This window comes from Amblyomma mixtum, chromosome 2 (genome assembly GCF_055824585.1).
Source record: "Amblyomma mixtum isolate Tamu chromosome 2, ASM5582458v1, whole genome shotgun sequence".
NCBI classification, from domain to species: Eukaryota; Metazoa; Arthropoda; class Arachnida; order Ixodida; family Ixodidae; genus Amblyomma; species Amblyomma mixtum.
In genome coordinates, this window is record NC_143013.1 from 292,164,478 (window position 1) to 292,180,689 (window position 16,212).

The window sequence follows — 16,212 nt, forward strand, 5'->3', positions numbered from 1 at the left end:
CACTACGGCGTCTCTCATAGCCTCAGTCGCTTTGGGACGTTAAACCCCATAAACAAACAAACAAACGAATTTCAATCAGCAGCAACAACGCTTCACAACTATTATGTCGTAAATCATTATAACGCTATCTAGACACCCAAAAATTACATGATCTGAAATATAAACCAACTACCAAAGTTCACAAACTTAACCTCATGTCAGCTGCCAAGACATTAACCAAGAAGTGCCAACAAGAATTATGGCATGCCCAGCACCTGCTTGCACTGCAGAAAAAATTTTTTTTTCACTTTCCCCATTCTCGGCTAGATCTCTATTAGATTCATACGTATTTACAATACCGGCAAGCATTTCAGCCATTCATGCGGTGACCAAGTAACCAGACCTCACTATTTAATATCACCATCACTATGCTTCTAGCAATACTCTAGAGAGGCAGAGGACATGCAGGCAACAAGAAACTGACACGACTTACCACAAGAGACGCGGCGATGTGGACAAACCTTGCATTGTTGTATACACCCTCAAGCTGAAAGATAAAAACAATAAGTCGCTCAGCAAACCGTTTCAGCATCGGAGGAGCGTTTGGCAGCATGTGATACAAGTTTATTACAACAGCTTAGCCAATGGTACACTTATTGCTAAAAGCAGTAAATGTCTCAATCATGTCCGCTTAAATTAGCATCACAACAGACAGCCTACACAGCAAGTGCACTTCAGTGGTGGTTTAACGTCCCAAAGCAACTCAGGCTATGATGGTCGTCGTAGTGAAGGGCTCCGGAAATTTCGACCACCCGGGGTTTTTTAACATGCACCAACATTGCACAGTACAAGGGCCTCTAGAATTTCGCCTTAATCGAAATTCGACCGCTGCAGCCGGGATCGAACCCACGTCTTTCAGGTCAGCGGCCGAGCACCGTAGCCACTGGGTCACTACGGCGGCCACAAATTTCACGTTAAGAGGAAACCACACAATGACGAAAGGAAAGGTACCCACTATTCTCAGTGCCTGTCTTGTCATTTTCAAATAAACTGTAACCAAAGTAAATGAAGAGAATGCCATCTAAGTATTGAACCTCAGTCCGCAGGTTCAAAACTGGCCGTCCTGCCGCAACACTACAGGTGCCACGAAATAACACGGCCTAACACTTGGAAACAATCACTACATCTAGCTCCTGAATGCTGAAACATGCAAGACTAACTGGTCCAAACTTCTACTCTTACTAAATGCATTTGCTCCTTGTGATAAGATTCCAACAAAGCAAAATGCAGTGCAAAATGTCTGCCCCCAAAGACTGCCCACATTGGAAGAAAAAGTGAAACAATGGATGGGTTCTTTGGTCTGCAATGTACCATCGCCTCTGCTATCACATGTAATCTTTAACTTCAGTAAACCAAACAACTCACCTTGCGCTCTTGAGAAGCTTTAGACCGCGGCGGCCGGCTGAAAGACGAAAAGTAAACTTGCTCAAACAGTTCGCCGAAAGACCAAAAAAAAAAAAGAAGGAAGGGGGCAGTTGGGCGCACACATCACAACACTAAATTCAATAAAACAAAAACGAAATCGTCAGCTTAACCTCTGCAACTTCTTTGATAGCTGGTGCATGGCAAGTTAAAAGTCCATTTCCGTACTCCATAACCAACTCCATTTCAGTACTGTGCAGCACTACCAAAGCTGTGATGAGTGCAGAGGCAACGTTCAGATGCTCGGAATGTAGTGTCAGTGTAAAATGAGCATATTTCGCTATTTCGAATCGAGCTTTAACACAAGCTCATGATACGTAAGCTATTCTCTAGTTAAGCAAGCATGACTCCTGCGTACACTAAAATAACTTTTCCAACATGGCAGTGCACTTCAAAGCGGGACCCCTCACTTCGGATTATGTGAAAAATGAGGCATCAGGCTTTCATTTTGTCTGATCCCAGCTACAGATATATCCACGAGCAATAAATCTGCTTTATTTTTATTTCGAACAATGATTCTGCCACTCCTAGGCCTGAAGAAGGATATCGGTTTGTTGACAAAAATGGTTTCTGTTCTAAAAATCAGATGACACCACTAGGCTGAAGTGTTGTTCCTTTATCATGTTATTGGCTTTAGAGAACAGCTCTTAGGCACCCGCTTCTGCATCGCAGTCGTTGGTGTAACCGGTTGTCCAAATAGGAAGATCCCGAAGGATGGTTAGCACCAGAATATCCAGTTTACCTGCCAGCGCTGGCAGGTGCCTTGAGAAGAACTGCACTCATATTTCGCATTACTGGATGCCGTAATCATCAGTCAATTTTTTCATCTCAAAATTTCCTTCACAAGGTCTAGGAATTGTGCAATGCCTACCTGATACAAAGGGTGCGGTCATAAAATCCAACCCTATCGTTGCATTTCCATCTGAATATGTCGACCACAAAGTACTGATGTGACTAACAGCGTAACGTCCTGCAAACTGCGTGCGTTCAGTTTACACAAATGTGCATACGCTATTCTAAAACTGCCTGATATTCCTTCATTTTAATTTTTTAAGCATATCTGCACACACTGTGAGCAGACAACAAGGAGCACAGGAATACGTTTAATGCACTCTCCTCACTGGCTGAAGAGGTCTCTAGCTCTCACAGCGCTGCAAGGAAGTTGGGAGACGGAGTATACATAACCCCCTTCTGGCATGCTATTACTGTTCTTAAGAAAAACCAGCCAAAAAGACAGGGACAAAGGAGAGACGAGGCACACACAACGACTGGACTATCAACTGTGCTTTATTGAAAAAACAGCCAGTCTCCAAGAAAACCCAACAGAGCATGCGCAACTCAACGGCACCGCAAAACCAGCCCAAAAAATCAAGAAACGCGATCTCCTAAGATAGTCAAACTGCGGTGTCAACGGGACAAGTAACCTAATTCTTTCTGCATCAACGTGATAGAAGCCGTGCTAACACAGTTATCTCCATGATTGCTAATGTGAAATGCTTCGAGGATTTCCCGCTCAACCTTATCCTTGCCTCTACCGAGAAAGGTAACATTGGAAAACAACGGGTAGCACCCGCAATCGCGGCAATGGCGAGGCAAGTTTGCTCCGTCAGCAGGAGTCAGAGAGTTATGGTGCTCTCGTAGCCTTTCATTTATACACCGGCCAGTTTGACCGATGTAAACTTTTTCGCATGTCAGCGGTATCTTATAAACCACCCGTGTCGCACAAGGAACATAGCAGTTTCGATGCCGCGTCGAACAAACAGGTGGTCTAGTTCTGCCACGCGCGACACGTGAACAAAGGCTTGAAAGTTTGCAAGGAGCAGAAAAGACAACATTGACACCTTGTCTTGCAGCAACTTTTTTGATATTGTGGGAAGCCCCATGCACATAAGGCATCACCTCAAATTTTCTTCTTTCAGCCCTAGTAGGGTCAGCCACCTTTTCGTCACGGCTCTTAATTCTTTGCAACAACGACTCTGCCACAGCATTCAAAAGCGGTTTTGGGAAACCAGCCTCTTGCAAACGCTTAACCTGGTTGTCGAAACTTGACTTCATGCTATGGTGGCAACTCTTCTGCAGAGCATTGCGAAAACAGCTCATGGCAATCCCTCTCTTGACGACTTTTGAGTGTGCAGACGAGTACGGTAATAAAGCCTTCTTACTCCTAGGTAAAAAACACCAGCATACATGGCCATCGTCACGAAAAGTTAGTTGAAGTTCTAAAAAACGAATCGACTGGTTAGCGGGTAGTTCAAAGGTAAAAGAGAGGGAGCTTGAGCAAGCTTTAAAATCTTCTAAGACATTTTCTACAACCTCATGCAAGGAGTCAGTCGGTGAAAGATTTAACATTATCAAGAAATCGTCAACATATCTAAAAACTTTGCACACTCGTTTGTCAAGAAAAGAGCCTAAAAGTGTGTTGTCAAACTTTGCTAAAAAAATCTGGCACAAGATAGGAGCTACGCTAGCACCAATACAGATTCCTTTTTTCTGTATGAACAGACCGCCCTTAAAATCTACAAGGGTAGATGAAAGATAAGTAGTTAACAGTTCTAAGAACGCATCGACGGAGATGCCACAAGCATTTTGGAAGGCAACTAGGCCGTTCTGTTCAATCACTTCACGCACTGCAACAAAAAGTTCGTCATGAGGGATGCTGTAAAACAAGTCTTCGATGTCAATAGAAAACCCAGCGTTGGCTCCGGGAATGCCGTCGCTGAGAACTTCAACCACAGCAGCTGCGCTTGCAACGTAGCAGGGGTCCTGCACATCAAGGGACTGCAGGTGTCGCTGCAAATACTGGCCCAGTAACTTTTGCCAGGTGTCAGCCTCGGTCACAATGGCCCTCAAAGGGCAGTCCGTCTTGTGCGTTTTTGCGGAGAAAAAGATTTGGAGGCGATTACCTTTGCAATTCTTCACCTTCTGAGCCAGATTATCCAAGTTGTTGGCTTCTAGGAGTCTCACGGCTGTGGTCTTCAGTTTTGAAGGCTTGCGTTTCGTAGGAAGGAAATTCTTGTGTACGGCTGCCAAAGCCTTATCACCAAACGTGCTCGTAGGAAGAACCACAAACCCTCCTTCCTTGTCCGCTTGAAGAAGTGTCAATTTGTTTTCGATGAAATGGTCCACCACTTGGTGAAGAGCAGGGTCCATGTGCCTTTGTTGTTTACTGTCTATCTTGCTTAAGACGTCGATGCCTTCAGACAAACACCTCTGCTTCTCGTCTATCTCGGCTTTCTCTGCCACACGATGTACAGTAGCAAGGAGCTCATGTCTGCTGACACGAGGCTCCATACTGTACTTGGGCCCATTCTGTAGTAGGTCATCAATTGCCTTAGGTACTGACGTTCCTTCCAGATAGGTAACAGAGCCTCTGTGCACTTTTGACTGTTCCTTTCTTGGCAATTCCCGCCGAAGCTGATTCCAGTACACCTCAGTAGCTTGGTCTGCGATGCGACGGTGTTCTTGAAGGCATCGAATCGAACCCCAAGGTGTTCGCTACGTCCGGTGAGGCACAAAACTCGAAGCCAGTCATGTAGGAGTCTCACCTGTCTCCAGCACTCGGATTTCCAAATTTTGGCTATCCGCTTCCAATGCCCCGAAGATGGCTCTAGGAGGCCAAAGAAGGCAACGAGCTCTTTGGGCGCCGAATTCACCTTAAGGCAATGAGACAGGGCACGCGCTCGGCAGGTGATGAAAGCAATTGCGCTGGCGCAAACCATTGCCTGATTTTCCGGAGACTGCACACTTAAAAAGATACCCAGATTTCAACTCTTCTGCAAAACTTTTCTTCTTCTCTGGGTATCTTTTTAAGTGTGCAGTCTCCGGAAAATCAGGCAATGGTTTGCGCCAGCGCAATTGCTTTCATCACCTGCCGAGCGCGTGCCCTGTCTCATTGCCTTAAGGTGAATTCGGCGCCCAAAGAGCTCGTTGCCTTCTTTGGCCTCCTAGAGCCATCTTCGGGGCATTGGAAGCGGATAGCCAAAATTTGGAAATCCGAGTGCTGGAGACAGGTGAGACTCCTACATGACTGGCTTCGAGTTTTGTGCCTCACCGGACGTAGCGAACACCTTGGGGTTCGATGCCTTCAAGAACACCGTCGCATCGCAGACCAAGCTACTGAGGTGTACTGGAATCAGCTTCGGCGGGAATTGCCAAGAAAGGAACAGTCAAAAGTGCACAGAGGCTCTGTTACCTATCTGGAAGGAACGTCAGTACCTAAGGCAATTGATGACCTACTACAGAATGGGCCCAAGTACAGTATGGAGCCTCGTGTCAGCAGACATGAGCTCCTTGCTACTGTACATCGTGTGGCAGAGAAAGCCGAGATAGACGAGAAGCAGAGGTGTTTGTCTGAAGGCATCGACGTCTTAAGCAAGATAGACAGTAAACAACAAAGGCACATGGACCCTGCTCTTCACCAAGTGGTGGACCATTTCATCGAAAACAAATTGACACTTCTTCAAGCGGACAAGGAAGGAGGGTTTGTGGTTCTTCCTACGAGCACGTTTGGTGATAAGGCTTTGGCAGCCGTACACAAGAATTTCCTTCCTACGAAACGCAAGCCTTCAAAACTGAAGACCACAGCCGTGAGACTCCTAGAAGCCAACAACTTGGATAATCTGGCTCAGAAGGTGAAGAATTGCAAAGGTAATCGCCTCCAAATCTTTTTCTCCGCAAAAACGCACAAGACGGACTGCCCTTTGAGGGCCATTGTGACCGAGGCTGACACCTGGCAAAAGTTACTGGGCCAGTATTTGCAGCGACACCTGCAGTCCCTTGATGTGCAGGACCCCTGCTACGTTGCAAGCGCAGCTGCTGGGGTTTAAGTTCTCAGCGACGGCATTCCCGGAGCCAACGCTGGGTTTTCTATTGACATCGAAGACTTGTTTTACAGCATCCCTCATGACGAACTTTTTGTTGCAGTGCGTGAAGTGATTGAACAGAACGGCCTAGTTGCCTTCCAAAATGCTTGTGGCATCTCCGTCGATGCGTTCTTAGAACTGTTAACTACTTATCTTTCATCTACCCTTGTAGATTTTAAGGGCGGTCTGTTCATACAGAAAAAAGGAATCTGTATTGGTGCTAGCGTAGCTCCTATCTTGTGCCAAATTTTTTTAGCAAAGTTTGACAACACACTTTTAGGCTCTTTTCTTGACAAACGAGTGTGCAAAGTTTTTAGATATGTTGACGATTTCTTGATAATGTTAAATCTTTCACCGACTGACTCCTTGCATGAGGTTGTAGAAAATGTCTTAGAAGATTTTAAAGCTTGCTCAAGCTCCCTCTCTTTTACCTTTGAACTACCCGCTAACCAGTCGATTCGTTTTTTAGAACTTCAACTAACTTTTCGTGACGATGGCCATGTATGCTGGTGTTTTTTACCTAGGAGTAAGAAGGCTTTATTACCGTACTCGTCTGCACACTCAAAAGTCGTCAAGAGAGGGATTGCCATGAGCTGTTTTCGCAATGCTCTGCAGAAGAGTTGCCACCATAGCATGAAGTCAAGTTTCGACAACCAGGTTAAGCGTTTGCAAGAGGCTGGTTTCCCAAAACCGCTTTTGAATGCTGTGGCAGAGTCGTTGTTGCAAAGAATTAAGAGCCGTGACGAAAAGGTGGCTGACCCTACTAGGGCTGAAAGAAGAAAATTTGAGGTGATGCCTTATGTGCATGGGGCTTCCCACAATATCAAAAAAGTTGCTGCAAGACAAGGTGTCAATGTTGTCTTTTCTGCTCCTTGCAAACTTTCAAGCCTTTGTTCACGTGTCGCGCGTGGCAGAACTAGACCACCTGTTTGTTCGACGCGGCATCGAAACTGCTATGTTCCTTGTGCGACACGGGTGGTTTATAAGATACCGCTGACATGCGAAAAAGTTTACATCGGTCAAACTGGCCGGTGTATAAATGAAAGGCTACGAGAGCACCATAACTCTCTGACTCCTGCTGACGGAGCAAACTTGCCTCGCCATTGCCGCGATTGCGGGTGCTACCCGTTGTTTTCCAATGTTACCTTTCTCGGTAGAGGCAAGGATAAGGTTGAGCGGGAAATCCTCGAAGCATTTCACATTAGCAATCATGGAGATAACTGTGTTAGCACGGCTTCTATCACGTTGATGCAGAAAGAATTAGGTTACTTGTCCCGTTGACACCGCAGTTTGACTATCTTAGGAGATCGCGTTTCTTGATTTTTTGGGCTGGTTTTGCGGTGCCGTTGAGTTGCGCATGCTCTGTTGGGTTTTCTTGGAGACTGGCTGTTTTTTCAATAAAGCACAGTTGATAGTCCAGTCGTTGTGTGTGCCTCGTCTCTCCTTTGTCCCTGTCTTTTTGGCTGGTTTTTCTTAAGTATAATGTACCAACTAACCCAGATTTCAACTCTTCTGCTATTACTGTGTTCAACTATCGAGAAAAATCTGAAAATTTTTTAGTGTACACTTAGAATGGCCCTGCCATTCTGTCTAGCAAGGATTTCAAACATAGCCGGCATCCACACACTTACTGAAAACAATGCAAGTCATTTTGATCGCAATTTCGAAAAGTGCCACAACAGGATATGCGGATGGCGTAAGAAGGAAATGACTTTAAATTGCTGATGCTTTAGTTTTCTTGCAAATCTTCTCTACAAAATTACTTGACAATCCATGACCTGGCTTAACATAAATAAAGTATTGCTATTACTACATGATAACGATACTGTTTCAAAAGGTAATTTCTCTTTATCACGAGAGAAAAAGGAACAGCAATTTGAAGAGCTGCACTAGATAGCAGCCTTCAATCACAGCACTGAGTTTTAATCACGCTGAATTCTGTGTCCGGAAACCAACATTCCTTCTGGGTTGTGGCTACTGCTTCTCTGACTCGAATGTGGTTGGCTTTAAAGTAAACCAAAAAACTTTTTTCCTCAGCCACCAAAACTGTCACGAAACAGTTTCTGCTAAATATGCACAGCAGGGCTGATGAGAGGTGGAATGCAACCCACTGCTTCTGACAAAAGAGCTCTGCAAAGACTAAGGATTGCTTCAGAGCAGACAAGTTTTATGTACAGCACGACATTATGGATATAGGGAACACTATTAATCATATGCTCCATGCCACAAGGTTACAACTGAAAGCAAACATCGAAATTATCCAAATTGTCTTCAAAGCTAGAGAAATTCTGCAGACGAGACAAATTTTTTTTTTTTTAATTCTCCTGAATAATGAATGGTCACCCAAAAAGCTCTATCCAAGGGCCTAACCACTTGAAATGCCACAGTAAGCTTTAGAGATGTGGCTTCAAAAAACAAACAAAAAAATGGGAAAAGCATAACACTTGACAATCATGGCTGATGTCGCAGCAGATTAAATTGCTCAGCCTTCAAATGGAATCCTACCATTGCCTAACCAGCTGAAATGGCTATGCACTGCTTCGGTAGGGTACAATACAAAATAAAAAAACGATACACTTGCTAAACATCCTCGTGGTTGCCCGCTTCGCTATCAGCCTACTCCTTCCAGTTTTTTTTTTTTTTTTTCCCCACATACGTACAGCACGAGAGCCAACCAGAAATCCCAACGTGTTACGCGCGGTGGAAGGCTCATCGAGCGGGTAGGACAATTCACAGCGGCAAGCAGCCAGTTTCGAGAACTGACGATCAGTATTGCTACAGCACTGCTATAAAAACGAAAGTTTCGTTCAACAATGTCGACCGAGCGGACTGTACAAACGAGTAAATCTAGAGTCCACTCTAAAACATCGAATAGCAAGGTCCGATTTTTTTTTTAACACACCCTCCTTTCAGCGGAATGTTTCAGCACCAACGAGGTCACTAGGAAGGGAGATGTTACACGTTGCATGGCCGACACGTCGTAGGCTGTAGTGGAAAAAGCTTTGCGGACCGCTGATCCAACATGAGTGATTGCTATTAAGTTCACTTTAATTAATGCAAACGGAAGCGTGCAACCCAAGTGCACATGGCGAAAGGCAAAATCCGCGCCGTGTGTGCGATACCTAGCAATCTTCGCAAGTTTTCATTCAAATGCCACAAAAAGAGGCGCCCCTACTTAAGCTTAAAAAATGGCTAAAGGACTGGTAAGAGTCAGCACGCACGCGAGATTATTTCACTGTAAGTTGGCACGCTGAAACAGCACTTGAAAACACAGCAGCAAACCGAAGCTACACACGAGAGCATAGAGGCTTTCACCGAATGTTTTCACTGAGACTTCTTACATTCCATAGAATAAAGCACAGAACAGGCAAAGGAAGCATGCGCTACTCCAGCAGTGGCAAAGGGCACTAGCGCATTCCTCAACATCGAGCAAGGACGACGGTCGAAAAAGTTACTGCATCGATTCATACGCGATCACGGTCTAGGCCTACACATTACAAGCAGCATGTTTTGAGTCCCAACATCTAAAAAAGCGGAAATGACGAGTTTCTGGCGAGAAAGCCCATGGAAGGGCAGCGCCCAGTCACGAAACGCCGAAATCAAATGGGTACAAACCTTGCGCTGCTCTTGTTTTTCCTTTTCGTATCGCCGCTCATGATTGTTCACAGGCCGATGGGACGATTTGGCGCACCTTTCCACACTTGGGCCGCAAGTAAAACCGTGTAAAGAGTCCAGTCCTAAGTTGGCGCTTACCTTCTAAATGTCCGTTTGTCTTCTATTTATACTATAATACAACTATTGCAGCTTCGTAGCGTGCGAAGTGGGTTGATAAGTGGCTCACTTGAACCACTAGGCCTAAAGGGCCGATTCTCCAGAAGTCCGATGCACAGCAGTCCAGAGGTATCACAGACAAATGTATAAAAACAAGGCATCTGATGCTTTAGCGGAGGAATGGTTATATACAGGAGCCAGTATGTTACACTTCACCTTCCAGTCTCCGATGCCCGTTGCCCGGGAAACTGCTTACGGGCCGAAGGTAGGCCCCGATTCTAAGCCTAAACACGGGAAACGCGAGTTCCCGAATACACGCCGTGGGCGCGTTTCGCCTGCGCCCGCCGCCGGACTACTTTTATTTCAACAAAACAAAGTTCGCCCTCCCCTTACGTTTAGAGAAAACCTCCCAACACGCTTCAAGAAGACAGCGCACACGAAGTCGAAGCTGAAGGCGGTGGATATAATACGACTAACTTTTAGAGCAAGAAATATTTGTTGTCGAGAACGTCGCACACTACTTCCTCATGCTGGCCAAGCGCCCATGTTCTTGAACTGTCGGAGTTTAATCACCCCTGTGCGCGCGGCCAGTGTTTATGTCATACATTCATCGCTGCAGTTAATGGCAGTAATAACGTTCTTCGATATCTCAGCAAGCATCAGTAGCTAGCAGCACAGAAAATGGGCAACGGTTCCTTGACAGCAGGCACAACGAACAACCGCGTGGGCACGTTATTTACCTTGCTGTCAAAATCGATTTCTTCTCGTTCGCCAAGTCGCGCTCAATTTCTTCCGTGATAAACTCTCCGGCGCGCTCGGCACGTTTCGGCAGCAATTAAGTCTCTCTGACGCAGCGTCGGCAAGCAATTATAAAAGCTGGCTGCGCCAAACAGCCCAGCATTTCACGCGCGCGACTCTCCCAATCACAACACTTAACTGACAAGCACGTGGAAGGCTGTGACCAAGACGAGACCACCGAGGTGCTAAATTTGAACGAAACGTATTTAAATGTCTTCTAGTCAAGAAACCGCAGAAACGAGACACCCGTGTCAGCTCACGTGCTTCTGCTGCTTTCAATGGTCGCTCCGTCACGCGGTCGCTTAGCATGTAAACAATAATTGCGCAATCCCACGCCGAAGTTGCGCAACACGCTTCCGGCTCCGCTTTCGAGTAGAGCGCGCGGCCTGCTGAGGTGGCATACTCTATGGAGGTGGCGCGGCGGAAGCGGCGTAGGTTTGAACCAAGTTGGCCTTGGTTAAAATTCGGTGCGCTTCTTATGCGCACGGTCGCACAGGGATACGAAAACTACGCTGCTGCACCATACATGGCATATAATGCAACATGTGCATAGCTGTTCCGAACATAAAAAGCGTTTAAATGGATATAGTTCGGCTACATGGTGTAGCTGAAAGGATGACAATTCGCCTGAAGGAACCTTAGAGGACCCGAGGTCTTCAAACATTCAGCGTTCACGAGCTAGTTGCAATGCCTGTCATAGTGCTAATAAAGACCCGTTCCAGACATACCACCTTACCGCACGTTGAAGGCGCACGACGGAATTTCATTGCGTAATCGTCGCGTTCTTCAAATCTATTAACCGCTCCTAACCGCCTTCCTACATAGACATGACCGCACTGACCACTTTGCAGCAGGGCCATGTAATAGTTTTCGCCGACCTCTGAACACCAGTCGCCAAGTGCCTCTTGGTACTAAAAGCTGTCACTTTACAGTGACAAGGATGCTCTATGTTTCTTGAAGAATTTCAGGCACACACAATCAAATGTTTTTCCCAAAAAATGATTTTATTATCTTTTACAACACAAATAATGAAAATTTAGACAGCTGCACACACCACACTTTGCTGCAGCAAGCTTGCGTTATGATCTAGATGACATTTTCAGTCTTTATTCCTTCCAGAGGCGCTACACGAGCGATGAAATGGCATTGTAGAGGCTCCGTATAACAGAAACTGTGATCCATGCACCTGGCATGCCTTGAGAAATGTGATCTGTGGTGGTGCCAAAGAGGTAATGTGCATAAGAAAGAGAGAATGGAATGATGCCAGCACTATTTCCGCCGCTGGAACAAAGCTCTGGCTCGACCCCGTCCTCTGGCAGCTGCAAAATATGGAAATGCAAACACATAAGGGAGAACCAAAGGCTTTGAAATGCTGCATGTGTACCACCTTTAATGCCGCATTCTAAAAGAGCCTGACATGACCTTGTACCTTCATAAAGTGCTTCAAGAATTTCGACAAGGATAAGAATCTTTTCTACACATTTAAATGCTTCCAAAACACAGCCTGTAATAGAGCTTCTCAGGTCGATCTTTACGTTCATGTGAAAGTGGATCTTAGATGTGCATAATGAACAGGCAACTAACCACAATCCCCAAGTCATATCAAAGGCAATCCATTAGTGTCACTCTTTATGGCAGCCAGAATTCCTGTGACACTATGTATGTGGCATTACAGATGATGCATACATTGCAGTACTGCTCAATGCATTCCATTCAGTGTTTCTTCCAATACTTTTGATCTTACAAGGCACTGACTATCCGCTAGACAACATACTGCCACATACTTGACAAGGAAGGAATGGAGACTCCCAGTGGCAACATCAAAATATTCCGAAAGTTTGTGTTGATTCTGAGATTAAACAGTATAGAAGAGAAAATTCAACATTACAAACTAAACTTCTGTTGTTATGGTTTATAACTACTCAAGCAATAAGCTGCCCAAGCTGACCAATAGTCGACGCATTGGAAAAAATGTCATTACATAACCCAAAACTTATATGACTGCAATTTAGCCTGAAACAGTGCTCTTAAAGCCACAATACTTGCAATAAAGAAACCACCTGCATTTAATCAGCTATTCCATATTTGGCACTGACTCGTAATCCACATTTCTATATATTTTTCTCCCACTAACTTTCTACTTGGCATCTTGTATCTTTTCAACCACCACTTCGCCAGGTAATGCCTCCATGCCTTACAAATAAATAAATTAGTTCTTCCACTAACCTGAGTGAGAAACCACAAAATACACATTCTACATGGAACACTTCACTTCACATGCGGAGGTCAATACAATAATGCTGTAGTGTAGCAGGGTGTTCTGTAAATATTTCAGCAGTCCTATCTACTCAGGAAGCAAAAGTTCCGCAGCCTTAAAATTTCATCATGTTATAGCATACAAATAATTGAATGGGTGCATTTTGATGCAGGCAAAATGCAAAAGATGCCCAATGTCAGTTAATATTAATGAACCCCAGGTGGCTGAAATTACTGGAGCCCTGTACTGTAATGCCTCCCTCTTCGTGTTATTCTGTCCATTTTTTCCCTACGGGGAGGTTCAGGTGTCTAACGATAGTGAGACTGATACTGTGCCTTTCCTTTCACGATAACCAATTATTCATGCACAAGTAGGCATTAGGGAAAAATACACTCATGTGCACACCTGGCATGACACCTTACTAACATTGACATTTTTCCCAACACTAACAATGCACTAAATATTTGGCAACATGAAATCAAATAAAAAACACAGCAGCATTATTAGTATTGTCATCTTGAGAAACACGGTAACAAGTTATGGAGTGCTAAACAGCCTTGCAAAATTACTCTTGCTCTCCACACAGTAACTGAAATCTTTTGCTTTTTCTTCCACACCTGCAAAAAAAAAAGAACTTGCGGAAGAAAACGTCCTGCATGAAATATTCTAAAGTTGCAGCATACACAGCCTGCTCCAACAGTAACTGGACTTGCTCTTGGTGTCAATAACAGATCTGTACAAAGCTACCTACACACTCAACGCAGTTTGCACAGCTTTAAAAAGTACTCCTTTTGACATGAAATTCAAGCAGATATGACCACGTATTCTTATTGTATAAGATCTGGTCAAAATAACATACATAACGTGTTTGTGGTCTCAACTCACAAACAAAGCATACATTTGAGACGACATTCGCTCAGACTGATTGAAATTCGTGAGGTAGTTTTCATGGCCAGTGGTTGTGCAATAACGCAACTAACCCTTTGCAAAGTAATGCACCAGTGGCAGCCACTAGAACTGAAGCCACTGAAGCCATGTTATCGAAAAAAAAATGTGGCGCTGCAGCGGAAAGAGTAGTGCACTAGGTCTGAAGTAAAGCCATTAAACCCCCTCCAAATATTGCTTTAATGCAATAACATTAGAATGGCCATGAAGGCGAAAACTGTCTGGCATTGACGTCTCTGTGAAGCATACACCTGCCAAATGTGGCAGGAGGTGCTTAGAAGGAAATCTCCCTCTCCAAAAGTAGGGGCTGAGGAGGGAGGCATAGAACGAAGAATAACTCAGCAAGAACGAATAAAAGAAACGATTACAAATAGCAATGCAATAAGAAATGAAAAAAACTTTTACAGAATCAGAATGAGAATACAAAGGCGATTGAAAGACAATGGCTCAAGAAATGGAATAGATTGGCAGTGACCGAAATATCCTAACGTATTTCCTTTGCATCAATTCACTTGACTACCCCCAAATCTTTATAGTCCACCCTGCTTACAGACCTCCTCTTGAGTTCTCGCAGAAAAACCACTTGTGATGAAGTTTTATATTCTATTCACAGCCACGATCAAAACACCACAGGTGCAAATGACGCGCTAACATGCAGAGATTCGTCACTTTTCTGAGGCCGAAAAATGACCAAGCTAAGAAGATTGCATAGCCATAATGCCGGCGTCCGATCTAGAACAGAAAAGAGAGATCAAAGGGGCCTCAAACAAGTTTCAAGACGCAATTACTACGGCATGAAATTTGGCTATTTGGTATGTTGGCATATTAAAAACAGCGCCACTACAGAGAAGTGAAGACACAAACACAAGTCTTGACTAATAACTAATGTCTTTTACAGCTACAACATTGAATGTTATATTTTTTAAACATAACGAAGAGCGCCAAAACGAAAGAATACACACAAAAGAGCACGAAGAAACTTTCAAATGGGTCTCGGAAGAGTCAACGCGTTGACATTCCTTTCTTTTTTAGTAAGCGCGAACGAAAAGTTGCCTATGCATCGGTCTCTGCTTTTCGCTACGTATCGATACCTAGGAGTCGCTAGGCACCCAAACAACGAAAAGCGAAACTGGTCGTTTACCATCCCTGATTGCGCAACCACATATAAAAAACATAGACGAGACTTTCCCCAAAAAAACTAACCACTGCAGAGTGGTGGTAGCAACACACATCCTTCGAACGCAATCAACGTGACTCCATGCCCATCAGAGCGCATCTCCCGCTTACCTTGGGCTCGTAGTATCGCCGACTTGCCTCTGCCGGCGGACGCCGTCGCACTTTTGGCACCGGCTTTTTTGAACATGGGAGCGTTTTTGAGCATGTCCGGTAGTATCATAAAACGTATCTTGCTTCCTCTGATGTAGACGTTCTCGAGCTGCGCCACCCTTCCGTCCCGGTAGGTGACTGTGATGTTGGCCATTTGACAATTCATGTTGTCCTCGGCTTCCACCAGTTTGCCTCGGTATACTTCACCAGTGTTCGTCTCGCAGGTCACGATGTGTCCTTCAGCTTCGTGAAGAACTTTTATGGGCACGCCGATTGACATGACGACCTATTCACTTGCAAACAGACTCGATTAAATCGGATTACGAGAAACTGCCGGAGAATCCAAATCCCTCACAACGTTACCGGTGCGTTTCCCGCTCCAAACATTCATCCCGCAGAAAAAAAACAAAAACATTTTTCTATTTATAATTGCAAAATTAATTGCAGTAAAATAACTGTTATAATTATTTCACGTTACAAACTTTAACAAATTATTTAAGTAAGAAATAACGTCATTTATTTACTGCGATCCTAATAATTACGATGGTAGTTTTTTTTTTAATTTTGCAAAAATGATCAAAGAAAAGAATAAGTCATAAAACACATATTTTTTGTATGGAGCGCGTTTAATGAATGGTAAACTAATTGTTTACAGTTTATTTGCGACCTATATGCGATATGATTTTTATCACTTCACGAGGGCAGGCCCTTCATAAGCGCCGTGTACAGTACATACAGTCCTTCGCTTGCACTATTTATAGTTCACATCAGCTTAAGATAAAGTTTTTTAAT

The 16,212-nt window shown here is 44.5% G+C and overlaps 2 protein-coding genes across 14 annotated transcripts in view; both read right to left on the bottom strand.

The window, feature by feature from the left end:
- The window catches only part of LOC149364471 (uncharacterized), a 44,846-nt gene extending 33,654 nt beyond the window's left edge, over positions 1-11,192 (bottom strand). For 5 of the 13 annotated variants that reach the window (XM_089574430.1, XM_089574423.1, XM_089574432.1 and 2 more), the window contains exons 1-3: positions 9,939-11,190; positions 1,405-1,441; positions 473-526 (exon numbers count right to left, since the gene is read on the bottom strand). In XM_089574430.1, coding sequence (XP_089430556.1) covers positions 473-526; positions 1,405-1,441; positions 9,939-9,979 — 132 coding nt within the window. In that variant the 5' untranslated portion in view covers positions 9,980-11,190. Of the gene's footprint in view, positions 1-472; positions 527-1,404; positions 1,442-9,938 lie in introns of all 13 variants that reach the window. The other 8 variants (XM_089574433.1, XM_089574426.1, XM_089574424.1 and 5 more) reach the window with 4 other exon arrangements.
- A 683-nt stretch (positions 11,193-11,875) lies between these two features.
- On the bottom strand, positions 11,876-15,819 carry SmD3 (small ribonucleoprotein particle protein SmD3). Its single transcript, XM_089574437.1, has 2 exons — positions 15,382-15,819; positions 11,876-12,211 (listed from the first exon to the last, which is right to left on the bottom strand). Exons 1-2 carry the CDS (start codon positions 15,698-15,700, stop codon positions 12,162-12,164), a joined length of 369 nt encoding a protein of 122 aa, XP_089430563.1. The 5' UTR covers positions 15,701-15,819; the 3' UTR covers positions 11,876-12,161.
- Positions 15,820-16,212: the final 393 nt, after the last annotated feature.

Excerpts from the sequence above, each read along its gene's own strand:
- SmD3 (XM_089574437.1), bottom strand. The coding sequence starts at position 15,700 with ATGTCAATCGGCGTGCCCATAAAAGTTCTTCACGAAGCTGAAGGACAC. Across the intron at positions 12,212-15,381 it reads GGCGATACTACGAGCCCAAG|CTGCCAGAGGACGGGGTCGA; the intron begins GTAAGCGGGAGA and ends CATATTTTGCAG.